Source organism: Oncorhynchus keta, chromosome 31 (assembly GCF_023373465.1).
Source record: "Oncorhynchus keta strain PuntledgeMale-10-30-2019 chromosome 31, Oket_V2, whole genome shotgun sequence".
Taxonomy (NCBI): domain Eukaryota; kingdom Metazoa; phylum Chordata; class Actinopteri; order Salmoniformes; family Salmonidae; genus Oncorhynchus; species Oncorhynchus keta.
Genome location: NC_068451.1, coordinates 22,590,601 through 22,618,539, shown reverse-complemented (window position 1 = coordinate 22,618,539; position 27,939 = coordinate 22,590,601). Strand labels below are relative to the sequence as shown.

At 43.9% G+C, this 27,939-nt stretch overlaps 3 protein-coding genes across 8 annotated transcripts; all 3 read right to left on the bottom strand.

Moving 5' to 3' along the window:
• Positions 1-35: 35 nt before the first annotated feature.
• LOC118364616 (uncharacterized) lies at positions 36-16,332 on the bottom strand. Of its 5 annotated transcripts, XM_052489974.1 has the most exons (5): positions 15,911-16,240; positions 14,633-15,493; positions 2,954-3,936; positions 1,360-2,781; positions 36-1,269 (listed from the first exon to the last, which is right to left on the bottom strand). In XM_052489974.1, the coding sequence occupies exons 2-5, from the start codon at positions 15,486-15,488 to the stop codon at positions 943-945; spliced, it is 3,588 nt and encodes a 1,195-aa protein (XP_052345934.1). In that variant the 5' UTR covers positions 15,489-15,493; positions 15,911-16,240; the 3' UTR covers positions 36-942. The 5 variants fall into 5 exon arrangements, with proteins under 5 accessions (XP_052345934.1, XP_035602208.2, XP_035602207.2 ...); XM_035746315.2 differs by having other exon boundaries at positions 36-2,781; positions 16,195-16,332; XM_035746314.2 differs by having other exon boundaries at positions 36-2,781.
• Positions 16,333-16,552: 220 nt separating this feature from the next.
• Positions 16,553-17,927, bottom strand: LOC118364150 (uncharacterized). Its single transcript, XM_035745380.2, has 2 exons — positions 17,845-17,927; positions 16,553-17,708 (listed from the first exon to the last, which is right to left on the bottom strand). Exons 1-2 carry the CDS (start codon positions 17,885-17,887, stop codon positions 16,717-16,719), a joined length of 1,035 nt encoding a protein of 344 aa, XP_035601273.1. The 5' UTR covers positions 17,888-17,927; the 3' UTR covers positions 16,553-16,716.
• Positions 17,928-18,609: 682 nt separating this feature from the next.
• Positions 18,610-27,841, bottom strand: LOC118364615 (zinc finger protein 572-like). Of its 2 annotated transcripts, none has more exons than XM_035746311.2 (5): positions 27,598-27,841; positions 26,328-26,493; positions 23,884-23,999; positions 22,337-22,480; positions 18,610-20,566 (listed from the first exon to the last, which is right to left on the bottom strand). In XM_035746311.2, the coding sequence occupies exons 2-5, from the start codon at positions 26,473-26,475 to the stop codon at positions 19,724-19,726; spliced, it is 1,251 nt and encodes a 416-aa protein (XP_035602204.1). In that variant the 5' UTR covers positions 26,476-26,493; positions 27,598-27,841; the 3' UTR covers positions 18,610-19,723. The 2 variants fall into 2 exon arrangements, with proteins under 2 accessions (XP_035602204.1, XP_035602206.1); XM_035746313.2 differs by lacking the exon at positions 27,598-27,841 and adding an exon at positions 27,343-27,577.
• Between the last annotated feature and the right edge of the window lie 98 nt (positions 27,842-27,939).

Here is a 27,939-nt window from a genome sequence, read left to right as displayed (position 1 = left end):
TCAATGGAAGAAGGATTTCCAAGAAAACCCCTCCATGCCATTCCGACAAGTCGATCTTTATTTGTATCCTTTAAGATCCCAATTTCTGAACAGAATGTTTTAAAACTCTACAAAACACTGTAACCATTCAGTTGAAGTTGGGGTAAGACATTCAACGTGATAGAAAAAGATATACAAGTCAATTTAACATTACAATTGGACAGCACATATTTCTTGCATATTTGACCCATTATGGAACTCAAATCAAACAAAAACCGAGCTGTTGAGAAACATTTCTCAGAAAGTTGACAGTACATTAAATCCTGGCTCCCAAACATTCTCCATCAGTACCTGAATAAGAAACCTTGGCGACTGAAGTCCCATACAGCAGCTTATATTGAATAGAAACTACAAAATTACAATGACATTCAATTGAAGACTAACTAGACAACCAATAACAAAAAAATAACAAATAACTTATATTGGTATAGTCAAATAGATATGGAGTGTTTGGAAATGTGTGCATAACACTGGAAGAAGTGCATGACCCTATTGCCAACATACGCAACTACTGTAATATAGAAAACAATAGCCACTATTTACCCTAATCTCAATCGCTTGCCACACAGTAAGCAGCTAACAACCAGGATTGTTGGCTAGCTCAGTAAGCACTAGCAGGTACATTAAATACAGCTATTGAAGACTTGCAATGTCTAACAAAAAAAAAATCATTGGAATACAGGAAAGCAACCAAATCCCGAGGGCAAATTAATGTAGAGGCATGGTTTATCAAAATCACCACTAATTCACAAAATGTGTTGCTATTATGATTTAATAACAGGCCTAGTATGAATTGTTTTACATTAGGCTTGGTTGTTGTCCTCTGTTCCTCGGGCCATTAAAAAGCAGCCTAATTAACATTGTTGTCAGCAATCTTATTTTTTACTCTGTAAAGTACTGCCCTTATAATAAACAGTCGTGTAGGGCTCTAGGCTTTTCCCTTGTCCTTAGTGACCTTCGTCTTTTACATGGTGGTGAGGAGGGAGGAGAGGGGATGAGAGGGGGGGGGAGCTGTGTCTCTGGGTTATGGGCTGTGGGTTCATCAACAGGTGTGTCAGACTCCTCCGTTCCATCCTTCTCCTCTGTTCCATCCTTCTCTTTCCTCTCCTCCGTTCCACCCTCCTCCCCTTTCTTCTCCTCCGTTCCATCCTTCTCTTTCCTCTCCTCCGTTCCATCCTTCTCTTTCCTCTCCTCCGTTCCATCCTTCTCTTTCCTCTCCTCCGTTCCATCCTCCTCCCCTTCATCCTTCTCTTTCCTCTCCTCCATTCCATCATCCTCCCCTTTCCTCTCCTCCGTTCCAGCCTTCTCCTCCGATCCAGCCTTCTCTTTCCTCTCCTCCGTTCCATCCTTCTCCTCCAATCCAGCCTTCTCTTTCCTCTCCTCTGTTCCATCCTCCTCTTTCCTCTCCTCCGATCCATCCTTCTGCTCCGATCCATCCTTCTGCTCTTTCCTCTCCTCCGATCCAACCTTATCTGCTTTCCTCTCCTCTGTTGCTCCATCCTTCTCGCCACCATCAAGCTCCTCCTCTACACGGTCTCCTTCCATGTTCCTCTCCTCTGCTTTCTCCACCACATCACAACTGGCTGGGTTCCCTCCATTCAACCTCAAGTCGAGCACACAGCCTGGGGTGCCCCCATCCCATCTCAAGTCCAGCCCCACGTCTGGCTCCATCTTCCTCTTCAATGCTGTCAGCGGGCTGTACGAACAGAAGTCTGAGCTCTGTGTTCCACTGTCAGCCTCTAGAAACAGTGGTTCCTGCTTTATCTGGACTAAGCCCCGAAGCATTTTGGAGTGCAAAGAGCTGACTGACTCGATTTTCAGCTGATTCACTGGATCCACTTTGGCAGTGTTCTTCTGTTTGATGGTCAGGAGCTGTAGTGTTGACGGGACTCCCGGTGTTGGTGACTTCTTCATTTGAGACCAAGTTTTTCCATCATCTCTGCTGTCATTTTGCCTGTCTTCATCTCCTCTCCCTTCTCCATTTTCCCCCTTCTGAGCCATAGCCTCCATTTTAGAATCCTCCCCTGGCTCCCTCTTACTCTGAAAGACTATCCCCTTTTTATCACCTGTTAAACTTGTGAATACTTCTTCCTCAGTCTCCTCTGCAAACCCAGGGTCTCTCGGTTCAGTCTTGACTACAAGGTTAGCAGGAGGAGTGGAGCAAGTCGACTTGTTAGACAGATCAAGAGGTAGTAAATTAGCAGGATCCTGTTCGTAGTCAGCTGTCTTTAAGGCCAGATCCAGCGGGGTATCAGAGGAGTAGCGCCGGTTTGCCTCTGCAATGAGGCTCAGACCCGGCTCAGAGGTGAAGCTGGACTGGCACAGCACCGGAGGGGCTCCTGGATTTGGTGCTGGGTTGAGGACCTTCCACTGGGACTGGGTGCCTGAGAGGGCTGGAAGCTGGGGGGTGGAGGATGGGCCAGAGAGGCCAGAGGCCAGAGGGGTGTTGGCGGGGACAAACATGACCAAGGACACCCCAGGAGGCGGTTGTTTGTCCAGGCTGAGCTTCCACAGCCCCTTGGTGGGTTGGTCAGGGCTCACCACACGGACAGTAGTGGTGTTATGGACTCCCATAGTGACTCTGGCAGGGGCAGAGCCTGGCATTCTCATCAGAGTAGGAAGTGGTGCTGACACTTGACTCTCTGGTTTCTTTACAGGAGCAGGGAGATGCCTTGGAGCGAGCTGGGGTAGGGGTTTGGAAGGAGCAGCAGGGGGGTCCTTCCGTGGTTTCTTTGGAGCCATCTGCACAAAGAGAGAGTTACAACAGTGAACAGAGAGCTACTTGTACCCTTCTCTATCCAATCCAACTTAAACTAAACTAATATGAAAATACTTTTATTCCAAAGAGCCATTTACAGTGACAAACATATATCAGTATATTGCAACAGTCCTTAGGGGGGTAACCCATACTCACCACAGGAGGGGGTTTGCGTCCACAGTCCTTGAGGTGGCTCTCGTAACCCTGCTGGTGAGGGAAGCCCAGGCCACAGTTCTTACACAGACAGGGCCTCGACCCTGCGTGGCCCCCCATATGTGACATCAGCATCAAGGCCGAGCGGAAGCCCTTGCCGCACTCGGAGCAGGTCATCACCCTCTGGTGGGCCCCGGCGTGATTCTTCAGCTCGTCAGCCGTGGAGAAGGCCTGGCCACACTCCATACAGCGGATCTCATCCCCCTTGGTCCCCTGCTGGCCCCAGCAGCCCGTTTCCCTCTTGTGCCTCTGGAAGTCGTTGTGGCTCTGAAAGACGCCCAGGCATGCCACACAGTGGAGCCGCTCCGGCTCACACTCGTGCTTACGGTAGAGCCTGGCCAAGCGGAAATGTGCACGGCACTGGATGCAGGTGTAAGGCAGCAGGCCCAGGTGGGAGAAGCTGTGCTTGAGGAGGGCATTCTTGCGGCTGAAGTTCATGGGGCAGTCGGTGCAGCGATAGCTGCGGACACAGCCCCGCTCCTTGTGGCGGCGGAGAGAGCGGCGCAGGCGGAAGCGGCGGCAGCACTGCAGACACACGTGGTCCGCCAGCTCGCGCTTGTGCTCCTCCAGGTGCTCCTCACACTTGGTCAGGCAGGTGAAGATGCGCTTGCATGCGTCACACTCATAGAACTCCTTCTCAAAGTGGGACTTGGCTAGGTGGTCCTTCAAACCCTGCTCAGAATCGAAGCCCTTCAGGCAAACACGGCAGCGGAGCTGTACGGGTGGGACTGAGGTCTGGGGCTGGGCGTGCGTACGCAGGTGGGAGCGGTAGTTGGCCAGCTGACAGAAGCGCTTACCACACTCGGCACAGCAGTAGGGGCGTGCCCCTGTGTGCAGGTTCATGTGCTCCTGGAGCTGGAAGCTGGAGGAAAGGACGAGGTCACAGACGCTACAGCGGTGTTCGCCTGAACCTCCAGGCTCTGCTTCTGAAAGGAAAAGGGGGAAGGGTGTTAAAGGTCCAGCACAGTCAAAACGTTTTCAGGAAATTGATGATATTTGGATGAAACCAGATCAAACTGGGATACCTAAAGTATGAAGAATGACTGTTGCTTCTTCATTGAAAAGTTTGATTATAAAGTTACTGGTCAAACACCAGGATTCAAGAGGTGGGAATATTAAGGGCATTTTGTGACATCACAAAATCTCAAATTTGAATACACCAATGGTATTGTCATATTCTCTTACCTCGTTTCGGAGGGGCGTGGTTTACATAGCTAGGTAACTAGTCTACTACTGGTGCCAAAATGTGACTATACTGTATTTGCTGACACAGTGCAATTAGAGGTTTCCCCTATTCATCTAAGGCAAAGATACTTAGAGGTTTCTGCTTTCATCTGTGCCGTGTGTTAGCTAGTAGCTGGCTAGCTAGGTCTTCAGCCAGCATGAAACAAAAGCGGGGGAAGGGTTGCCAAGAACTCAGACGCAGTTGTCATGTCATTACATCAAGAGACATGCTAAATAGAAGATTCATACAAACTTCTATACATTGATAGCAGAGGTGTGGACTGCTGTACAGCTAGCTATAGGATCGGATGCAGCGCAAACATGCAGCTCCAAAAATGTCTGGTGATTAATAATATTAACTGTTTACTTTGCAAGCTCACCAGCAATGGGGCTTCAAACAACTAGCATAAGTCTACTGCTCTCTTGGTATGTCAACATTGCTTGAAATTAATCATTTACTTGCATTTGGAATTTTTTGTTAAAATGAATAATTACATAATCAAAATATGTTAGAGACAAAATAAAGAACAGGGCTGTCTGGTATCCTCAATAAATGTAGTTGAACAAGTCATTGCATGAAAATATATATTTTTTTACTTGACGTGCGACTCGACCAGCTCTTAGAACACACGACTTGGACTTGACCCAACCAATTCTACATGGGACTCAACATGAGAATCGGACCTTGTGACTTGACCCAACCAATTCTACATGGGACTCAACATGAGAATCGGACCTTGTGACTTGACCCAACCAATTCTACATGGGACTCAACATGAGAATCGGACCTTGTGACTTGACCCAACCAATTCTACATGGGACTCAACATGAGAATCGGACCTTGTGACTTGACCCAACCAATTCTACATGGGACTCAACATGAGAATCGGACCTTGTGACTTGACCCAACCAATTCTACATGGGACTCAACATGAGAATCGGACCTTGTGACTTGCAACACAAATAATAATGACTTGCTTCCACCTCGGACTGACAGTCATGACATATGAACATTGTCTGGGAGTCAATGTACAAACATAAATATTGAGTTGCGCCCCTTTTGCCCTCAGAACAGCCTCCACTTGCGCCCCTTTTGCCCTCAGAACAGCCTCCACTCGTCAGGGCCTGGACTCTACAAGGTGTCGAAATGGTTCCAATGGGATGTAGGCCCATGTTGAATCCAATGCTTCCCACAGTTGTGTCAAGTTGGTTGGTTTCCCTTTGGTGGTGGACCATTCTTGATAGACAGGGGATACTGTTGAGCTTAATAAACTCAGCAGCGTTGCAGTTATTGACATAAACCGGTGCGCCTGGGACCTACCCCGTTGTAAAGGCACTTAAATCTTTTGTCGTCTCGCCTATTCAACCTCAATGGCACACACACAAAATCCATGTCTCAATTGGCCAGTGGAGTAAAAAAAACACATAATTAGCAGTTCCATTTATTCAGCATATAAAACAGTTTGGCCAGGCCAAATATATACACATTCCTTTTTTCTTGAAACATTAACATCTTGAAACCTGGGCTTCCTACTTTACTCGTAACATTACTAACTTTTACTTGCATTGAAAAATATTTGGCAGAACTTTGTCAGAATTTCCTTGACTGCCTGATAGGGAAGAGTGGGGAAAATGTTTGGAGAGTTGCACGCTTACTATTAGTATGGGGAGACCATGGAAACTTGTAAAAACCTTATATATATATATATATATATATTGTAGACATGTTTGCACAGTGGGGAACCTATTGGACCTTCAGTGTATTACAGGCTTTTGATGCTGAAAAGGACCTGCAGGAAGGTACCCTTTCCTGCAGGCTCATCCTGACATGACCCTCCAGCATGACAATGCAACCAGCCATACTGCTCGTTCTGTGCGTGATTTCCTGCAAGACAGGAATGTCAGTGTGCTGCCATGGCCAGCGAAGAGCCCAGATCTCAATCCCATTGAGCACGTCTGGGACCTGTTGGATCGGAGGGTGAGGGCTAGGGCATTCCCCCCAGAAATGTCTGGGAACTTGCAGGTGCCTTGGTGGAAGAGTGGGGTAACATCTCACAGCAAGAACTGGCAAATCTGGTGCAGTCCATGAGGAGGAGATGCACTGCAGTACTTAATGCAGCTGGTGGCCACACCAGATACTGACTGTTACTTTTGATTTTGACCCCCCTTTGTTCAGGGACACATTATTCAATTTGTTGGTCACATGTCTGTGAAACTTGTTCAGGTTATGTCTCAGTTGTTGATTCTTATGTTCATACAAATATTTACACCTGTTAAGTTTGCTGAAAATAAACACAGTTGACAGTGAGAGGACGTTTCTTTTTTTGCTGAGTTTACATGTTTCCATGTGTTATTTCATAGTTTTGATGTCTTCACTATTATTCTAGAATGTAGAAAATAGTAAAAATGCAAAAAAAAACTTGAATGAGGAGGTGCGTCCAAACTTTTGACTGGTACTGTCTGTGTGTGTGTGTGTGTGTGTGTACCAACACACACACACACACACGTCCATTCGGAAAGTATTCATACAAAAAAAAAAAAAATCAATCTACACACACGCACAGCACCACATAATGACAACGCAAAAACAGGTTTAGACATTTCTGCTAATTTACAAATTTACAAAACAATTACATAAATATTCAGACTTAACTCAGTACTTTGTTGAAGCACCTTTGGCAGTAATTACAGCATTGTGTCTTGTTGGGAATGACGCTACAAGCTTTGCACACATATATTTGGGTAGTTTCTCCCATTCTTCTCTGCAGATCCTCTCAAGCTCTGTCAGGTTGGATGGGGAGCGTTGCTGCGCAGCTATTTTCAGGTCTCTCCAGAGATGTTTGATCGGATTCAAGTCCGGGCTCTGGCTGGGCCACTTAAGGACATTCAGAGACTTGTCCCACAACCACTCCTGCGTTGTCTGGGCTGTGTGCCTAGGGTCATTGTCCTGTTGGAAGGTGAATCTTCGCCCCAGTCTGAGGTCCTGAAGCAGGTTTTCACTCAGGATCGCTCTATACTTTGCTCCGTTCATCTTTCCCTTGATCCTGACTATTCTCTGACTATTCTCCCCACCGCTAAAAAACATCCCCACAGCATGCTGCTGCCACCACCATGCTCATCGTAGGAATGGTGCCAGGTTTCCTCTAGAGGTGATGCTTGGCATTCAGGTCAAAGGGTTCAATCTTGGTTTCATCAGACAAGAGAATCATGTTTCTCATGGTCTGAGAGTCTTCAGGTGCCTTTTGGCAAACTCCAAGCAGGCTGTCATGTGCCTTTTACTGAGGAGTGGCTTCTGTCTGACCACTCTACCATAAAGGCCTGATTGTTAGAGCGCTGCAGAGATGGTTGTCCTTCTGGAAGGTTCTCCCATTTCCACAGAGGAACTCCAGAGCTCTGTCAGAGTGACCATCGGGTTCTTGGTTACCTCCCTGACCAAGGCCTTTCTCCCTCGATTGCTCAGTTCGGCTGGGCGGCCAGCTCTGGGATGAGTGAGCTTTAGGAAGTCTTGGTGGTTCCAATCTTCTTCCATTTAAGAATGATGGAGGCCACTGTGTTCTTGGGGACCTTCAATGCTGTAGAATGTTTTTGGTACCCTTCCCCAGATCTGTGCCTCGACACAATCCTGTCTCAGAGCACGACGTACAATTCCTTCGACCTCATGGCTTTGTTTTTGCTCTGACATGCACTGTCAACTGTGGCCCCTGACATAGACAGGTGTGTGCCTTTCCAAATCATGTTCAATTAATGTCAAACTTACCACAGGTCGACTCCAATCAAGTTGTAGAAACATCAAGGATGATCAATGGAAAGAGGATGCACCCGAGCTCAATTGAGACTCATAGCAAATTGTCTGAATACTTATGTAAATAAGGTATTTCATTTTTTTAATAAAAAATATTTAAAAAAACATTTGCTAAAATTTCTACAAGCCTGTTTTTAGCTTTGCCATTATGGGGTATTGTGTAGATTGCTGATAATTTTTATTTACTTTATCCATGTTAGAATAAGGCTGCATTGTAACAAAATGTGGAAGAAGGGAAGGGTTCTGAATACTTACGAAAGCATACATACAACAGTGCATTCGGGAAAGTATTCAGACCCCTTCCCCTTTTCCACATTTTGTTACAGCCTTATTTAGTTAATTTTGTATTTTTGTATACATTTGCAAAAAACTGTTTTTGTCATTATGGGGTAGTGTGTGTAGATTGACGAGGGAAAAAACTATTTAAATCGATGTTAGAATAAGGCTGGCTGTAAGACAACAAAATGTGGAAAAAGTCAAGGGGTGAATACTTACAAATGCACAGATGTTTACAAGTTAATAGAAAATGAAAATCTGAAATGTCTTGAGTCAATCAGTTTTCAACCCTTTTGTTATGGCAAACTCAGAAGTAAAAATGTGCTTAACAAGTCACATAATAAGTTGCATGGACTCACATGATTTTTAAAAGACTGCCCCATCTCTGTACCCCACACATAAAACTATCTGTAAGGCCCCTCAGTCGAGTTGTGAATTTCAAGCACAGATTCAACCACGAAGACCAGTTAGTAGATTATAAAAAAGACTTCCCAGGGATATGTGACTCGTGATGATAGCTTGAGCATGTTGCAGTTAATAATGACATTTTGATTGGTGTATCAATACACCCAGTCACTACAAAGATACAGGCGCCCTTACTAAGAGAGCTGCCCAGTGACATGAGCCTACCAGACGAGCTAAGCTACTTCTAAGCTCACTTCGAGGCAAATAACACCGAAATATGCATGATAGTAACAGTTGTTCCAGAAGACTGTGTGATCACACTCTCTGCAGCCGATGTGAGTAAGACCTCTAAACAGGTCAACATTCACAAGGCCGCAGGGCCAGATGGATTACCAGGACATGTACTGCAGGCATGCGCTGACCAACTGGCAAGTGTCTTCACTGACATTTTCAACCTCTCCCTGTCTGAGTCTGTAACACCAACATGTTTTAAGCAGACCACCATAGTCCCTGTGCCCAAGAACACTAAGGTAACCTGCCTAAATGACTACCGACCCGTAACACTCACACCTGTAGCCATAATGTGCTTTGAAAGGCTGGTCATGGCTCACAACACCATAATCCCAGAAATCCTAGACCCACTCCAATTTGCATACCGCCCCAACAGATCCACAGATGATGCAATTTCTATTGCACTCCACACTGCCCTTTCCCACCTGGACAAAAGGAACACCTATGTGAGAATGCTATTAATTTACTACAGACAGCATTCAACACCATAATGCCCTCAAAGCTAATCAATAAGCTAAGGACCATGGGACTAAACACCTTCCTCTGCAACTAGATCCTGGACTTCCTGGCGGGCCGCCCCCAGGTGGTAAGGGTAAGGCGCTCTCACCACTGGTGTCCCCCAGGGCTCTGTTCTAGGCCCTCACCTATTCTCGCTATACACCAAGTCACTTGGCTCTGTCATAACCTCACATGGTCTCTCCTATCATTGCTATGCAGACGACACACAATTAATCTTCTCCTTTCCCCCTTCTGATGACCAGGTGGCGAATCGCATCTCTGCATGTCTGGCAGACATATCAGTGTGGATGACGGATCACCACCTCAAGCTGAACCTCGGCAAGACGGAGCTGCTCTTCCTCCCGGGGAAGGACTGCCCGTTCCATGATCTCGCCATCACGGTTGACAACTCCATTGTGTCCTCCTCCCAGAGCGCTAAGAACCTTGGCGTGATCCTGGACAACACCCTGTCGTTCTCAACTAACATCAAGGCGGTGGCCCGTTCCTGTAGGTTCATGCTCTACAACATCCGCAGAGTACGACCCTGCCTCACACAGGAAGCGGCGCAGGTCCTAATCCAGGCACTTGTCATCTCCCGTCTGGATTACTGCAACTCGCTGTTGGCTGGGCTCCCTGCCTGTGCCATTAAACCCCTACAACTCATCCAGAACGCCGCAGCCCGTCTGGTGTTCAACCTTCCCAAGTTCTCTCACGTCACCCCGCTCCTCCGCTCTCTCCACTGGCTTCCAGTTGAAGCTCGCATCCGCTACAAGACTATGGTGCTTGCCTACGGAGCTGTGAGGGGAACGGCACCTCAGTACCTCCAGGCTCTGATCAGGCCCTACACCCAAACAAGGGCACTGCGTTCATCCACCTCTGGCCTGCTCGCCTCCCTACCACTGAGGAAGTACAGTTCCCGCTCAGCCCAGTCAAAACTGTTCGCTGCTCTGGCTCCCCAATGGTGGAACAAACTCCCTCACGACGCCAGGACAGCGGAGTCAATCACCACCTTCCGGAGACACCTGAAACCCCACCTCTTTAAGGAATACCTAGGATAGGATAAAGTAATCCTTCTCACCCCCCTTAAAAGTTTTAGATGCACTATTGTAAAGTGGCTGTTCCACTGGATGTCATAAGGTGAATGCACCAATTTGTAAGTCGCTCTGGATAAGAGCGTCTGCTAAATGACAAATGTATATGTATGTAAATGGGTAGGTAACAACACATCCGCCACGCTGATCCTCAACCCAGGAGCCCCTCAGGGGTGCTTGCTCAGTCTCCTGCTGTTCTCCCTGTTCACTCATGACTACACAGCCAGGCACGACTCCAACACCATCATTAAGTTTGCCAATGACACAACAGTGGTAGGCCTGACATATAGGCATCTCGCCAACAACAATGAAACAACTTATAGGAGGGAGGAGGTCAGAGACCTGGCTGGGGGGTGCCAGGACAACAGCCTCTCCCTCAATGTGATCATGACAAAAGAGATGATTGTAGACTACAGGAAAAAGAGGACCGAGCACGCCCCCATTCTCATCAACGGGGCTGCAGTGGAGCAGGTTGAGAGCGCCAAGCTCCTTGGTGTCGACATCACTAACAAGCGAACATGGTCCAAGAACACCAAGACAGTTGTGAAGAGGGCACGACAAAACCTCTTCCCCCTCAGGAGACTGAAAAGATTTGGCATGGGTCCTCAGTTCCTCAAAAGGTTCTACAGCTGCACCATAGAGAGAATCCTGACTGGTTGCATCACTGCCTGGTATGGCAACTGCTCGGCCTCCGGCAGCAAGGCACTACAGAGGGTATTGCCGAACGGCCCAGTACATCACTGGGGCCAAGCTTCCTGCTATTCAGGACTTCTATACCAGGCGGTGTCAGAGGAAAACCCTAAAAAAGGTAAAAGACTCCAGCCACCCTAGTCCTAAACTGTTTTCTCTGTTACCGCACGGCAAGCGGTACCAGAGCACCTAGTCTAGGTTCAATAGGCATCTAAACAGCTTCTACCCCCAAGCCATAAGGACTTCTGAACATCTAGTCAAATGGCTACCAAGACTTTTGCATGCCCCCCTCCTCTCTTTTACACCGCTGCTACTCTGTTGTTATCATCTATGCATAGTCACTTTAATAACTCTACCTACATGTACAGTCGTGGCCAAAAGTTGAGAATGACACAAATATTAATTTTCACAGTCTGCTGCTGCCTGTTTGTATGATGGCAATTTTCATATACACCAGAATGTTATGAAGAGTGATCAGAAGAATTGCAATTAATTGCCAAGTCCCTCTTTGCCATGCAAACTGAATCCCCCAAAAACATTTCCACTGCATTTCAGCCCTGCCACAAAAGGACCAGCTGACATCATGTCAGTGATTCTCTCGTTAACACAGGTGTGAGTGTTGACGAGGACAAGGCTGGAGATCACTCTGTCATGCTGATTGAGTTCGAATAGCAGACTGGAAGCTTCAAAATGAGGGTGATGCTTGGAATCATTGTTCTTCCTCTGTCTATCATGGTTACCTGCAAGGAAACACGTGCCATCATCATTGCTTTGCACAAAATGGGCTTCACAGGCAAGGATATTGCTGCCAGTAAGATTGCACCTAAATCAACCATTTATCAGATCATCAAGAACTTCAAGGAGAGCGGTTCAATTGTTGTGAAGAAGGCTTCAGGGCGCTCAAGAAAGTCCAGCAAGTGTCAGGACAGTCTCCTAAAGTTGATTCAGCTGCGGGATCAGGGCAACACCAGTAAAGAGATTGCTCAGGAATGGCAGCAGGCAGGTGTGAGTGCATCTGCAAGCACAGTGAGGCCAAGACTTTTGGAGGATGGCCTGGTGTCAAGAAGGGCAGCAAAGAAGCCAATTCTCTCCAGGAAAAACATCAGGGACAAACTGATATTCTGCAAAAGGTACAGGGATTGGACTGCTGAGGACTGGGGTAAAGTCATTTTCTCTGATGAATCCTCTTTCCGATTGTTTGGGGCATTCGAAGAAAAGCTTGTCCGGAGAATACAAGGTGAGCGCTACCATCAGTCCTGTGTCATGCCAACAGTAAAGCATCCTGAGACCATTCATGTGTGGGGTTGCTTCTCAGCCAAGGGAGTGGGCTCACTCACAATTTTGCCTTAGAACACAGCCATGAATAAAGAATGGTACCAACACATCCTCCGAGAGCAACTTCTCCCAACCATCCAGGAACAGTTTGGTGACGAACAATGCCTTTTCCAACATGATGGAGCACCTTGCCATAAGGCAAAAGTGATAACTTAGTGGCTCGGGGAACAAAACATCGATATTTTGGGTCCATGGCCAGGAAACTCCCCAGACCTTAATCCCATTGAGAACTTGTGGTCAATCCTCAAGAGGCAGGTGGACAAACAAAAACCCACAAATTCTGACAAACTCCAAGCATTGATAATGCAAGAATGGGCTGCCATCAGTCAGGATGTGGCCCAGAAGTTAATTGACAGCATGCCAGGGCGGATTGCAGAGGTCTTGACAAAGAAGGGACAACACTGCAAATATTTACTCTTTGCATCAACTTCATGTAATTGTCAATAAATGTCATTGACATTTATTAAATGCTTGTAATTATACTTCAGTATTCCATAGTAACATCTGACAAAAAATATCTAAAGACCCTAAAACAGCAAACTTTGTGGAAATTAATATTTGTGTCATTCTCAAAACTTTTGGCCACAACTGTACATATTACCTCAACTAACCGGTGCCCCCCTGCACAGTATAAAGTCTCACTATTGTTATTTTACTGCTGCTCTTTAATTACTTGTTACTTTTATTTCTTATCCGTATTTTTTTTAAACTGCATTGATGGTTAGGGGCTCGCAAGTAAGCGTTTCACTGTTGTATTTGGCGCATGTGACTAATACAATTTTATTTGATAAATGACAGTGAAAAGAACGAAGCCTGTACAGAATACAGACTTCCTGTTTGCAATAAGGCCCTTAAGTAATACTGAAAAATATTTGGCTTGGAAATGTTTTTTTTTTTTTTTTTTTTTACCTCAATACAAAGTGTTATGTTTGGGGAAAATCCAACACAAAACACCACTCTTCACATTTTCAAGCATGGTGGTGGCTACATCATGTTATGGGTAGGCTTGTCATCGGCAAGGACTGGAACAGGATTTCTTTTCTTTTTATAAAAAGAAACGGAATAGAGCTAAGCACAGGCAAAATCCTAGAGGAATACATGGTTCAGTTTGCTTTCCAACAGACACTGGGAGACAAATTCATCCTCCAGTTGGACAATTACCTAAAACTCAAGGGCAAATACACACGAGTTGCTTACCAAAACAACATTGAATGTTCTTGTTCCTAGTTACAGTTTTGACTTAAAACTGTCTTGAAAATCAATGACAAGCCATTGGGACGGCAGCGTAGCCTAGTGGTTAGAGCGTTGGACTAGTAACCGGAAGGTTGCGAGTTCAAACCCCTGAGCTGACAAGGTACAAATCTGTCATTCTGCCCCTGAACAGGCAGTTAACCCACTGTTCCCAGGCCGTCATTGAAAATAAGAATGTGTTCTTAACTGACTTGCCTGATAAAATTAAAAAATTAAATCAACAACCAATTTGACACAGAATATTTTTTAAAGAATAAATTGTGCAATGCTCTGAGTGACAAAGCTCTTTAATCCCTGCCAAAAGTGACTAATATGTATTGACTCATGGGGTAGAATACATAGTGATAGTGTTTTATTTTCCATCAAACATTTTTTGTGTAGATTGTTGACAAAAAATTACAATGAAATCCATTTTAATCCCGCTTTTGAACCTCCCCCTGTAAAGTGAACTGAAATTGAAACTGAAGTTGTCCAAGAACTAGCTAGCTCACCTGATAAACAGTGCTGACAATTCCTTTTGGGCTAGCTAGCTAAATTATATAGCCAACATTTTTTCTATATGGATGCTGTTATATAACCAAACAGTTGGATACATTTTTTTGTGTGAAACCATCATGTGATGTATGACAGAATTGAATGTTGAATGCAATTTCAATGTTGTTTTAGTTGCTTTTTGCATCAGCAAATTTGCTTGAGATAATCTCACTGCAAACATGTTGTTTGACAATAAGGTATTAAGATTTTAGAGCTGTAGCCTACCTGGGTCCAGTTCCTCATCCTCCTCTTCCTCTTCATCATCATCCTCATTCTCAGAAACCTCACTGTCATCTGTTTCCTCAGAATCCTCCTCTAAACTCTTTGCAACTGCTTCTTTCTCTTTCGGTTCTTGCACTTTCCCATCATCGAAAACACCTTTCCCTCCTCCAATTTTTTCACCTGGTTCTTCTTCCTCAGCAACTGCCCTTCCTTGCTTCCCTGTGTTTACAGGTTTTGGAGTGGTCTGAAACATTGCAGTCTGGTCTGCCAGTGGCAGCTCGGAATCATTCTTAATGGTTCTTAAGTGTTCAACAGGGGGAGTGGAAGTAGCTGGTACAGACGTCAACACAGTACCAGCTCCAATACGAGACACAGATATCAGGACAGTTTTAGTTATTTTGGGGTTTTGGTGAAGGCTATTGTTTTGACCACTTACTAAACTCTTGGGTAGCAATATGGGACTAACAGGCCGTGAAGTGTGTGGCACTGCCACAGGTTTGTGTGTAGAAGGAGGGGGTGGGCAGAGTATTGTCAGTGTCTCAGGGGGCACAGAGGGATTTGGGGTTACTGTAATATGAGTGCCAGTCTGTGAAGCAACCTGCTGAACTGTAGAAGCAGTCTGTGAGTCTACAGAAACCAGCTGATCTACACCGACCAGTTCTGGGACCACAGCTGTGGGGGTGAGTGCAGCAGGAGGCGGTGAGGAACTGGGGGTTTGGAGGTTAGCCAAGGATAAAGGGGAGATATTGTTAGAGGCCGAAGGCGATGGTGTTTCCTTCACACAGGTTGTTTCTCTGGGCTGCAAGATGTCAGGGAACCCTAGTTCTGTCAGCTGGATATCGATGGTGAAGTCTGACATGGTACCTGTGAGACAAACACAATCCATTGATATAATTCTCTAATGCCACCATTTCAGGATCAGGACAAAAGCCATCAGAATTATGTACAGTAAGACCAGACCATAATACAATTCCAGTGTCACTAAAAGTAACTGCCATTACAAAACAAAATGTTGAATGCTTTTATACTAATGTTGGCAGAAAACGTCAGAAAACAGCTAAGACAATGTATGTTTGACACCGATTCTGAAATATACAAAAAGTAACTAGCCATATTCAAGCAAGTGCAGTGAGCGAGCTGAATACATGAACGCACTGACTGTGACGGCAACATTCACCATATTAACTTTGAATTGTAGCTCGCTAACGGTAGCTAGTTACTTAGCCAACCTAATTAAAATCATAAGCGCAAAAATGCCCCACGTCAATAACAACTACCTACCTACTACAACTATTGACAGAATAAGCAGGTAAATTATGACGACATATGGACTTCCGCAGATCACCTCAGTTCTGATTGCAACAGTGAAGATGGCTAATTTTCAGATACTCCACCTGGACAGAAACACCTTGTGGCCGTGGAGGCATGCGCTCTTCACTGTCCGAAAAATATCCAGAAACTATCATATGTGACTGATCTGTGATACTGTATAACGCATGTTGCACAATGTTACTATCTAGCCTAAATACTGGTTAAAACGTATGTTGAATTTTTTTGTAACACACCATTTGTTGTAATTGAATCACTCACAAACCGCGACCGATCTGCTTCCGTCTTCTACACAACAGTGGGACAAAAACATCCGGCACTTTACACACTTAATGACACCTACTGTCGTGGAGGGGTATTACAATAACAAATAACATTAGACTCTTGAGAAGAGGCTCTTATCCAGAGTGACTTACAGGAGAAATTGGGGTCCTTGCCCAATGGCACATTGGCAGATTTTTCACCTAGTAGGCTCAGGATTCGAACCAACGAACTTTCAGTTACTGGACAACACTCTTAACCACTAGGCTACCTGCCTGACCTGTGAATGGAACTTTGCACAATGTGAAAAAGCATAAAACTACAAGGGGGATATTTAATGCCAGAACATATGTTTTATTATTTTTTTGGGATGCGTCTGTAAAATAATGACTTCACATATTCTCAACATATTTTAAAAAACAGTATGTACCTCCTGTTTTCTGAACAAAATGCTGCACTAAAAAAAAATAACATTATGATATGCAGTCCTGACAAGACTATGCAGAAGGGGATTCTGCGCCTGAACTATCCATACTCTGCAGCTCCTCCTCCTCATTGCTGGAGGGTAATGAAGAGTCACTGTGATAAGGAGTGGTGAAGTTTATCTCCAAGATCTGGAAGGTGGCACCTGAACTCTCCCTCTGTGGGTTTGTTGAGTTTGCTCTGTGTTCTGCCTGAGCTGCTGCATATGCTGCCTGAGCCATTGCCTTCCCTATGGCCCTCCAGGAATTGCTGCAGAGGTTCTGGCTTTTGTGCTTGCAGAACAAATGATGGCTGCCGAAATAGCCCCCACAGGTGGTACACTGGACCAGCCGAGGGTTGCACTTGTGTTTGTGGAGCACGCCTGGTGACCAGAACTCTCGAGAGCAGGCCTGGCAGACATGAGTAGGTTTTGGGCGGGTGTAGGGTTTCAGCAGCATATGAGCAACGCCTTTAGGCCGGCCTGGGCCACGTTTGGAGAAGGCAGGCCGAGGATAGCAAGGCAGAGCTAAGCTGTGCATGTTGACCTGGTGTCTGATGAGGAGCATGTCATTCTTGAATATGCGGCAACACATGTTGCATGAATGAAGGTGCCTTTCCTTGACATGATGGTGCAGAAGAATAGGCAGAGCAAAAGTTTCTTGGCAGAATCGGCACAGCAAGGGACCCGGGGACACCACATCAGGCTCAGGGGTCTGGAAGACACTCTGGCTTGCCTCCAGGGATGGTGGAAAGGAAAACGAGGAGTAGCCCAGATCTATGGTGTCAGGAGAGGGGAGCTGAAGTGGTATATCCCAGGTGGGCTCAGCAGTCATCTGACTCAGGTTTGGTTTCATGTCAATGGAGAGGTTCAGAACAGGATCCCTAAGGACCACAAGGCACTGGACACAGAAGGACGAATTTCTAAGGGAATCTCTCCAGCCACAGTTATGGCAGTAGATCTTCTTTGGACTCAGGTCCAATGGCTCTTCCTCAGGAGATGCAGAGGATTGTGGAGCAGTGGGATTTCCTGGTAGGCAGAACAAAACAAAAAAAATATGACAAGGACATCAAATCAGCAAAACAAAAGCATTCATAAAATGATGTGCAAGTCCCTGGCATAAAAGGAAGACAGAGGAGAGCTGTGCAATAAAGATGCAAAATACCTGTAAAATCAAACCCAGGTCTCGCTCTGTTTTTTGGTGGCATCTCTAAATGTATCCAGCCCTCAGGTCGAATATGGTATTGAAGCTTGGTGATTGAGAACACGTAAACAGGGGACCAAATGAATCAGGTGAGATCAATTGGATAAGTTCAATAATTGATAGGTTTTACATTTATTTTTAATAGCTACATGGCTCTATAAAAAACAGTGGTTCCAATAAAAAGACGAACTATGTGTGTAGGAAACTGTTTTACAAATCAGCAAGCTCACAAGATACTTTAAGCTTTGATACATTTTGATAACGCAAAAAAGCAACTCAAAGTGTAACTTTATTTTAAAACGCAATATTTTCTTTTAAACAGCAGAGGGCGTAGTAAACTAAATTATGTTAATCTTGCTGTCAGCACAGGGCATCTGCTGTCGTCTTAATTACTACTTGCGCGACGGCAAAAACCCTATATTTCATTTAGATTAAGTTTTTTCGTTCATCCATCATACTTTACAAATAGCCTGTCCACTTTTTCAATTACCTTCGCTAGGTGAGGGATTACGTTTGGGATTGTCCGCAGAAAGATTGGTTGACCTATGGTCAGTGATTCTTTTGGGCCTACTTACTACCTTTAAGAATGTTTTAATTCCGAATTTAATTGATAATCGTCTGTCTGTAGTTACAGCTGCTAGGCAATAGCGGGTGACGTCACAAAGCACAAATTAATAAAAATAGGGGTTAATGAAAGACACATTGAAAGGCAAACAGACAAATGTATCATTCTGTAGCAGCCCTCGGGCACCTTTATTACATATTGGCAGAGTGTCCAGGCATGTTTCATGGGGAGAACAATGAAAACAAGAAAACGTCCATTCAGGCCTCTGGTCATTTCGTCATCATGCCAAACTTAAAACCAAATAATTTATGTAAAGTTCATTAGAATATTTATGACATTTAAATTAAGTATAACAAATCAGTGGCAGGATTATCCAAATTTGAGTCATTGACTATTAGTCTTCTTTACAACCATTGTTTAGGATTAAATTATTTTAAAATCTATGCATGACACCAAAGAAGAACCATTGGGCCTAAACCAAACGAACTTAAGAGGATAAATACACTGATATTTTTTATGCCCTGCACATTTAACAATAGCAGTACAATTTAGAAGTTAATCATAATTGAAAGTTTGGCATTACAATGCACCACTACATGAACCAGAAACCATATATAAACAGATGCAATTTCTAAGAGACGTTATGTAACTCCCAAACATTACAATCCATGTTTCACTTATCACAATAATCTTTTTCAAAAAGTAAATAGCCAACAGGTTTTATAAAATGCACGGTGGTTGCATTTCATCTTTTACTACAGAAAACGTACTTAGCAATATAAAAAATCATAAAACAAACAAGAAAAGCTCCATGTCAGACAGCATGAAAGCCATTTTACATACACCTCTAAAAATAATGTAAAAACAGTAACTCAACTCTCATGATCATCATTTAAAGATAATCAAAACAAAGGGAACAAACACGATACCCAAAACTAATTATTGTCGCTCTCAGTCCAGAAAAGAAACAGATGGGTTTAACAAAGACTAACATCTTTTGGTTAGTAAGTCACTCCAAATGTGATGTGTGCCTTGAACATCCTAACACAATCCAAAAATGACAAATGGTGAACAGTCAGTGGGACACCTCAGGTCACCTGTTAAAAATCCTGCAAGAAATTCCTCACATTCTAAAAACACCTCAAACTTATGATCTACATTTTACGCTCAACCTCAAACAAAACCCCCTGACCAAATTCAAATTCTTTAAAACCCCTCGGATACTTCGTCCCCCTCCCCAATCACTTTACAGAAATCCCCCTTCCCCATTCTGAATTATCTCTTGCTGCGGCCCGCCGCCTCTTGCTTCTCCTCCTCCTCTTCCTCCTCTGGGTGGCTGCTCTGCTGGTGGCCCTTCAGGTTGCTCTCTCGGCCAAAGCTCTTGCCACAGGTAGGGCAGGCATAACGCCCCTTGGTGTGTGCCCGGTTCTTGTGGGCTTCTAGCTGCTCGGGACGGGCAAAGCTCTCCTCACACTCCTCGCAGGGATGGGCCTTACGTGGGGTGTGCTTTTCCTTCTTGTGGGCGCGGAGCTGGGCCAGGGCAGGGAACGTGAGCTCACACTCAGGGCAGGGGTGTTGCTTGGGTGGAGCGGGAGCCACTTTGGGTTTCTTCTCCTCTGCTGTGGCTTCACTGTCATCTTCTCTGGCCTCCTCGCCTCCTGCTGCTTTAGGACGGCCTCGCCTGCCACCTCCTGCTGCTTTCCCCTTGGCCTCAGCCGGAGCTGCTGCAGCCTCCTCTGCATTGTTTCCAGTCTCCGCCTCCTCTGTGCCCTCTTCCTTCTTCTTTCTCCTCTTCCCTTTCTTCTCTCCGACCGTTGCGTCCTCTGCTTTTAAGGGCCGTCCGCGCTTCTTTACAGGCGAAGCACTGCCGTTGCAGTGCTGGTCACCGGCGTGGTTCTCCTGGTGCATTATTAGCTCAGACTCGGTCTCGAAGCCCCGGTTGCACTTCCCACAGCGGTGGGTCTTGGTAGGGTCATCTGGCTCATCCACCTCTGCCTCTGGACGGGGGTGCTGGGCCAAGCGGTGGGTACGAAGGAGGGCAGGGCTGCGGAAGGTCTCACTGCAGTCCTTACACACAAATTGCCTCTCTGGACAAACCTGTCTCCTGTGGGTCGTCAGCTGAGGGGGAACAGAGAGTGAACAGAACAGAAATGTGAGTCAAGGCTGAGGGAAGAGTCCAGTGATTGACATTAACTGTTCTAGCCACAAGCAGGACTGTGTTTTTACTTGTCTGAAAGCTCAAGTCGCAAAAAACAAAAAAGGGATCTGTAACACCATGGGCCAAAAAGGTGACTGAAAACTGTGTTGAGTGATGCAAGGAACCATTTCACAAAATAACATTAATTATCAACACTGGTATTGACAATAGAAGGCTGCTGGTCTCTGATCCCATGTACTATATCTCCTCCTAGTGGCCTTGAGCAAAGGCACACAACCCCCACAAAGTAAAATATTGCACTGATATAAAAGGCTACTGTATAAAACATGGTCCGTCAACCCTCCATCTGGAGAGATACTGGGTGTGCAGGCTTTTGATCCAACCCTGGTCAAACACATCAGAGTCAAGGTCCTGTTGAGTAGCTGATGTTTTACAATGTGGTGTGTTCAAGCAGGGCTGGAACAAAAGCCTGCACTCCAAAGTAGCTCTCCAGGAGGATAGTTGGCCACCCTGCAACATTACAATTACAACCAAATACTTTTTGATATCTTTCTAGAATAATTCCCTCACTCAATGTACCGGGGATCAAATGGCTATGGTGGGAGAGGTAGCTAAGTAAGATCTTTAACTATTTGTAAATTTAAAATATTCAGTGTTCAGGGAAATGTTGACAGCATAGGAGTTACTCGTCAATAACTTATTTCATGGCCAGTATTGAATAGAGATTCTTAGCCAATTTTGAGGTCGAGACGGTATTACAAACAGTAGGCAGCATTGGTTTCATCAACTGCGCACCCGTATCAACGGAACTGTCGACAATTTACAGTTATACACAAGAGCCAGTGGAAAGTTATTTTAGGACATCAAACATTAATACATGCTAATAGCTAAATAGTTAGCGAGAACCAGCTATAGTACACAATGTTTTGAATTGGCAATTAGTTAGTCTGTTATTATTTCACCTGCTGAGCAAACATCTCTCTCTCTATCCCTCTATGACAACAGCCCACGGACACCCACGCAGGCGATGTACACACCATGACCTTTCCAGGATTTTCATTTCTGACCAAAAATTTGCCCTAACTGGGAAAATAACTCACTAACTAGCAATGAATATCAACAAATGTGCACTTAGATCAAAACGCATCTCGCGACTGCATGATTGAAAGACCCCTCATGCCCTTCAACACAGGACTACAATAATTATACTCCGATGCACTCTGCATAGATTGGGAGGACAGTGAGAGAAACATCATATCCGGAGGACAATTATATCCAATTCTGATCAGAGTAGCCTAATTGTTTGATAGTGATTTCTTTACTTGTCCATTTGGACTATTTCAATCTATAATCTCCTTGCGTGAAAATGTTTTATTGCCCTGGGCAAGCGTTAATGTAGCCTAGGTGGCAAGTAGCCTAGGGGTTGGAGTGTTGGGTTAGTAAGTAAAAGGTTGCTGATTCGAATACCCGAGCAGACAAGGTGAAAACTGTCGACGTGCCCTTGAGCAAGGCACTTAAACCCTTATTTTCTCCAGGGGCTCCGTACTATAGCTGACCCTGTAAATCAACACATTTCACTGGACCTATCCGGTGTATCTGACGATAAAAACACATTTATTTACTTATTTATTATGTCGAGACCTTGAGTCTGACACTTTACTAGTTCATTTCAAGCAGTGTTACACTAAACATATATTGGTTCAGAACCCGTGTCACTGTTCTGCACTCACCTCAGAGAAGGTGCGGAAGCTCTCCTGGCAGTGGGGACACTTGAAGGGCTTGTCCTCCTTGTTGTGTGAGCCCTGGTGCTGGGTCAGCTCCTCAGAGGACGGAAATGTACGGTCACACACATAGCAGGTGAACAGAGTATCTCCCTGGGAAGAAAATACAGGCGTGCATAAATTATGTTATGCCACAAACTGGTCTAGTCTGGAAATAAGCATTTACAATTGAGGTCAGAAGTTTACATACATCTTAGCCAAATACATTTAAACAAAATTTCACAATTCCTGACATTTAATCCTAGTAAAAATTCCATGTCTTAGGTAAGTTAGGATCACCACTTTATTTTAAGAATGTGAAATGTCAGAATAATAGTAGAGAGAATGATTTATTTCAGCTTTTATTTCTTTCATCACAGACCCAGTGGGTCAGAAGTTTACATACACTCAATTAGTATTTGGTAGCATTGCCTTTAAATTGTTTAACTTTGGTCAAATGTTTAATTTCACCCCCACAACATGATGCTGCCACCCCCTGTGCTTCACGGTTGGGATGGTGTTCTTCGGCTTGCAAGCCTCCTTTTCCCTCCAAACATAACAAGGTTCATTATGGCCAAACAGTTCTATTTTTGTTTCATCAGACCAGAGGACATTTCTCAAAAAAGTACGATCTTTGTCCCCATGTGCAGTTGTAAACCATAGTCTGGCTTTTTATGGCGGTTTTTGAGCAGTGGCTTCCTTCCTACTGTGGATATAGATACTTTTGTACCCGTTTTCTCCAGCATCTTCACAGGGTCCTTTGCTGTTGTTCTGGAATTGATTTGCACTTTTCGCACCAAAGTACGTTCACCTCTGAGACAGAACGCGTCTCCTTCCTGAGCGGTATGACGGCTGCGTGGCCCCATGGTGTTTATAATTGCGTACTACTGTTTGTACAGATGAACGTGGTACCTTCAGGCATTTGGAAATTGCTCCCAAGGATGAACCAGACTCGTGGAAGTCTACAATTTTTTCCCCCTGAGGTCTGGCTGATTTCTTTTGATTTTCCAATATTGTCAAGCAAAAAGGTACCGAGTTTGAAGTTAAGCCTTGAAATACATCCACAGGTACACCCCCCAATTGACTCAAATTATGTAAATTAGCCTATCAGAAGCTTCTGAAGCCATGACATCCTTTTCTGGAATTTTCCAAGTTGTTTAAAGGCAGTCAACTTAGTGTATGTAAACTTCTGACCTACTGGAATTGTGATACAGTGAATTCTAAGTAAAATAATCTGTCTTTAAACAATTGTTGGGAAAATTACTTGTGTCATGCACAAAGTAGATGTCCTAACCGACTTGCCAAAACTATAGTTGGTTAACAAGAAATTTGTGGAGTGGTTGAAAAACAAGTTTTAATGACTCCAACCTAAGTGTATGTAAACTTCCAACTTCAACTGTATGTTGGTCTGAAGCTTATGACATGACAGAAAACATTTTAAGGTAAAAACAGGGCTTCAGTAGGTAATACCTTCTAGAAAGTGCTTTGATTGTTAGGCAGGTTGTGTAGTAGCATACCTGCTGGAGCTGCTGCTTGTACTCCTCACGATGGCTCTTCTTCATGTGCCTCTCCTTGGCTTTGGAGTTACAGAAGGTGATGAAGCACTGGAAACACTGCAGGTTCTCATGCTGATCTGTGAGAAGAGGGGGTCAGTGATATGACAGCTGAATATGCATTGCCTTCCCTACCTAACAGATTGATTTCATTCAACCCAAAGAAAACCTGTATTTGTCTGTGTAGGGCTGTGACGATCATTACATTTTGTCAGACGGTGATTAGCAAGCAAATGACTGAAGATCTCAGTAATTGACTGATAATTAACAAACACATTTAGCATATCCAACAAGCCACTGATGCAGACCTTTGGAACAACTACATTAAAAATATATATTTTAAAAAGTCTAACAAATCCATGTAATAACACAAAACCATTATTTATTTTAGACAGGTCTAAAGAAACAAAGAAAATGTAGTCTAGTTCAGAAGAACAGAATATCATACTCAGAGTTGACCTTATGTTAGGCCCTGATCTGGCTATGCCATATGGCTGTGGGCTACACTAGATCATTTGGGAGAAAAGATTTGCTTAGAATTCCATGGCATTATTTTATAGTTTTAAGAATACAATTGAAAATAGCTGAACAAAATTGAAAGGATATTTTCTCCAAATTATTTGAGAGATTGCGCACATGCGGCTATTCTGTGTTGAAAGGTTAAAAAACATTTTTTTTAAAGGCACTCCTATATGATTAATTTAGAGTAATGTAACTTTAGTTGTAACAAATGTTTGGTTGTGTTTTGATTTTTAATACATTCTTGGCTGCATGACGCAACTAAAGATGTTTTTTTTAAAGTTGAATGAAAGGCTTGAGCTCTGCTTAGTTTTTTTGGCAAGGCTGTACACACTTCATCAGTTTCACATTCACCATTTGACAAGCACTTGATAATGCCTCGATTTTCCCAGCTGCATCCTCTGTGTGGCTGTAATGCCCCCTAAAATAATCCATGCCTTTTGCAGACAGTGGCCTTTGTGCCCTTTGGCTGAATATAATAATTATAATTCCCTTCTGCCGGCTGTGTGTCGAAGCACCTCTCACTCGCTCTCCATCACGTGATCAGGTCTTTCTCACAGGCTAAAAATGGCGACAGACACGTTGGGGAGGCAACTCTGCGTGTCCTTATCCAATTCGGAAGTGCATATTGAAGATATCGGAAGAACGGTCCCAATTTACTATTCATCAGCTAACAAGATGAGTAGAACCAACGAACAGCAAACGCACTTGCCTATGTCAATCGACTATCGCCCATAATACAAAAGTTGACCTATTCCATTCTGTGAGAGAAATACATATTCCTAACAGTCTGGGACAGTTGTGGGATGCAATAGATCCCAAATTAATACAACCACTAGCACCAAAAAACTTGTTTCAAGCAATGAGCCTGGCGCAAGGGATGAGAACGACATAAAATGTTGATAAACTATTAGGCTATTTCTTCACATTATAAGCACAGCAATGCGCACATAGCAGTAGGTTATAAGCGCAAATGTTCCATTAGCAGGAAAACACCATTTTCAAAAGTGCGATTATGCATGTAATGCTTTTATGATAAAAGGTGCATTTTTATGGTGTAAACCATCTTCCCTGAACTTGAAACTTACGCGCAGAAGCAGATTAATGTGCTTCATTTTAACCAGTTATTTTGCCACTTTATTTGTGATACAATCCTTACCAAACAAACATGGAGTCCTATGGGGTAGGCTACATGAGGTTTGTGACTATGATTTGAAAAAGTTGCAAAAAAACATGCACTGTTTGTCTTAAGCTGGGTATTATATTATTCACAAGTGATATGCTAATATTGTCACCCATCACACTATTCTTGATTTAATCTTGTCTTCACATATACTAAATAATATGTGTGAAATTTGTTTTGATTTAGAACAGACCATTATCATGCACCTGTCTCAAAACAGAGGCAGCGGTGAAAAACCCCCACATGTCATCTATGCACTTAAATAGCAAATAGAGGATGCTTTTCCCATGGTTCATTATCATGGATGTCAGAGTGACAAGAGGGACAATTGCATGCTGAGTACCAAGCAGTTAGGCAGTTTGGTTGGCTACTAATGACCATCAGCAGCATCAGAACTTGGAGAAGCCTAATTGCTGTGACTAAACGGTCACATGGAATTTGACTGCAGCCATGACTCGTGACCGCCGGTGTGGCGGTAATACGGTCACCGTAACGCCCTATCTGTGAGCCATTACAAAAACTTAAAACAGTAGAGTAACTGCCACCCAACGTGTGCATATTTTAAGGTCTTTGTATAAGTAATTTATTGTACTCCAAAGCATATGTTGTTAACATTGTCTGTTTGTATACTTTTGTATGTGTACTGTTTTTTTTCTGCAATAAAAATACAATTTCAACCAAAATAAGTAACTGCCACCCAACTCACATGGTTGAATGGTGGGTGGAGGCGGTGCTTTGAAGGAGGAGATGGGTTTGTAGGGTTCTGCTGGTTTTTCAGTGGTCAGTTCTGCAGGGGGATCTGGTGGCCCCTTCCCCATCACTATTTCCTCTATATTCAGTATGTCTGAGTCCATCGTGGGAGACTGGATGTCCTGAAAAGTTTAAACATAAGATGATCGACTTAGCCAACCAGGGAGGTACATTAATATGTAATGTAGCCAGATGGGTTTTAATATAGCTAATAATAAATCATCACATTGCAAGCTTGATAACTTAGAAGTTATGACAGACTTTTAAAATAACTAAGTGTTGTGCACAGGCATATCTCAATTAAATCCCACTTATTTGGACTGAATGCTAAAAATAAAAAAAGGTTCATTGACTTTATGGCTGGCTGGCTAATTCGATGCTAGTTGCGAACAAAGTTGTTGACTAGTTAACTACATAGCCAGCTGTTAACTAACATTAACTACAGCTAGCTAAATGCCCATAATTTATTTAATAGCTTTAATTTGCTTGCAAAAGTTAGACATGAGAACGTTAAAACATGCACAGCTAGCAGCTCAATGCGATAACGTTAGCTGAAATAGGCTCCCAAACCAACAAGGCCCTAAAGTTAGCTAACGGTGAGAAGATTGGCCATATCAGCTAACGGTAGCAAGTTACTCGACATTAGAAGGATATATTGCGAGTTTCCCCAGAAACAGATTATAATTTTCAATTAGTGAAGCAACGGTAGTTATACTTTGGCTAGATGTATTTTATGTATACAGTATGCCAATGACGATAGACATGTTACATTTGTACTAATGTTAACGTTGTCTAAATAGGACTTCGCGAAACTCCTGTTAGACAAACGTTAGCTAATGGTTGGAAAAGGCTACACCGACACGCCTGATACACAGACCGATATTTTCGTTACAAATTTATAAAAAAAATAAATGGTTAAGGGTTAGTTTTGGGTTCTTGCAAGACGGTTTAACAGTCAGCGGTGTATTTACCTTAGTCTTATACCTAAATGGTTTGCTGAGCTAACACCAAGTTCGAATAACATAACCCACCTAGCTACATTAGCTGGCTGGCTAACAATTCAAAACGGAGAAATAACAACTTAGCATTTTACGGACACGTTTAGTTCACGGAAACCAACTGCCCCACCATGATAATGGTAAATATGTAGGCATAAGTCTTAAACGATATTAGCAAACTAGCGTTACAGCTAAACATGAATTGCGAACAAGCCGTTAGCTACCTACCTCAAACCGCTTCCAGTACAGTGAATGTGGAAATTGAATTGCCCCTTGTCACGTGACAAGGGCAATATTTTGGTCTTCAAGAAAACAATTCATTTTGAATGCTTCTCTGCTCTTTTATCCTTAACTTGAGCAAATGCATAGACACGTGTTTGTCTATGCTTGCGTGCAGTTGATTTGGTAAATAATCTAATGAATTCGCTGTTTGTAGCTAAAGATTTGATGAATAACTCCGGTGAAAAATGTACCTTGAGAGCAGCAGGTGGACCAATACAATTCACAACCGAAACAGTCAGGAAACGTACATGTATTTACTCCAACAGTATTAACTAAATTATTAAATTT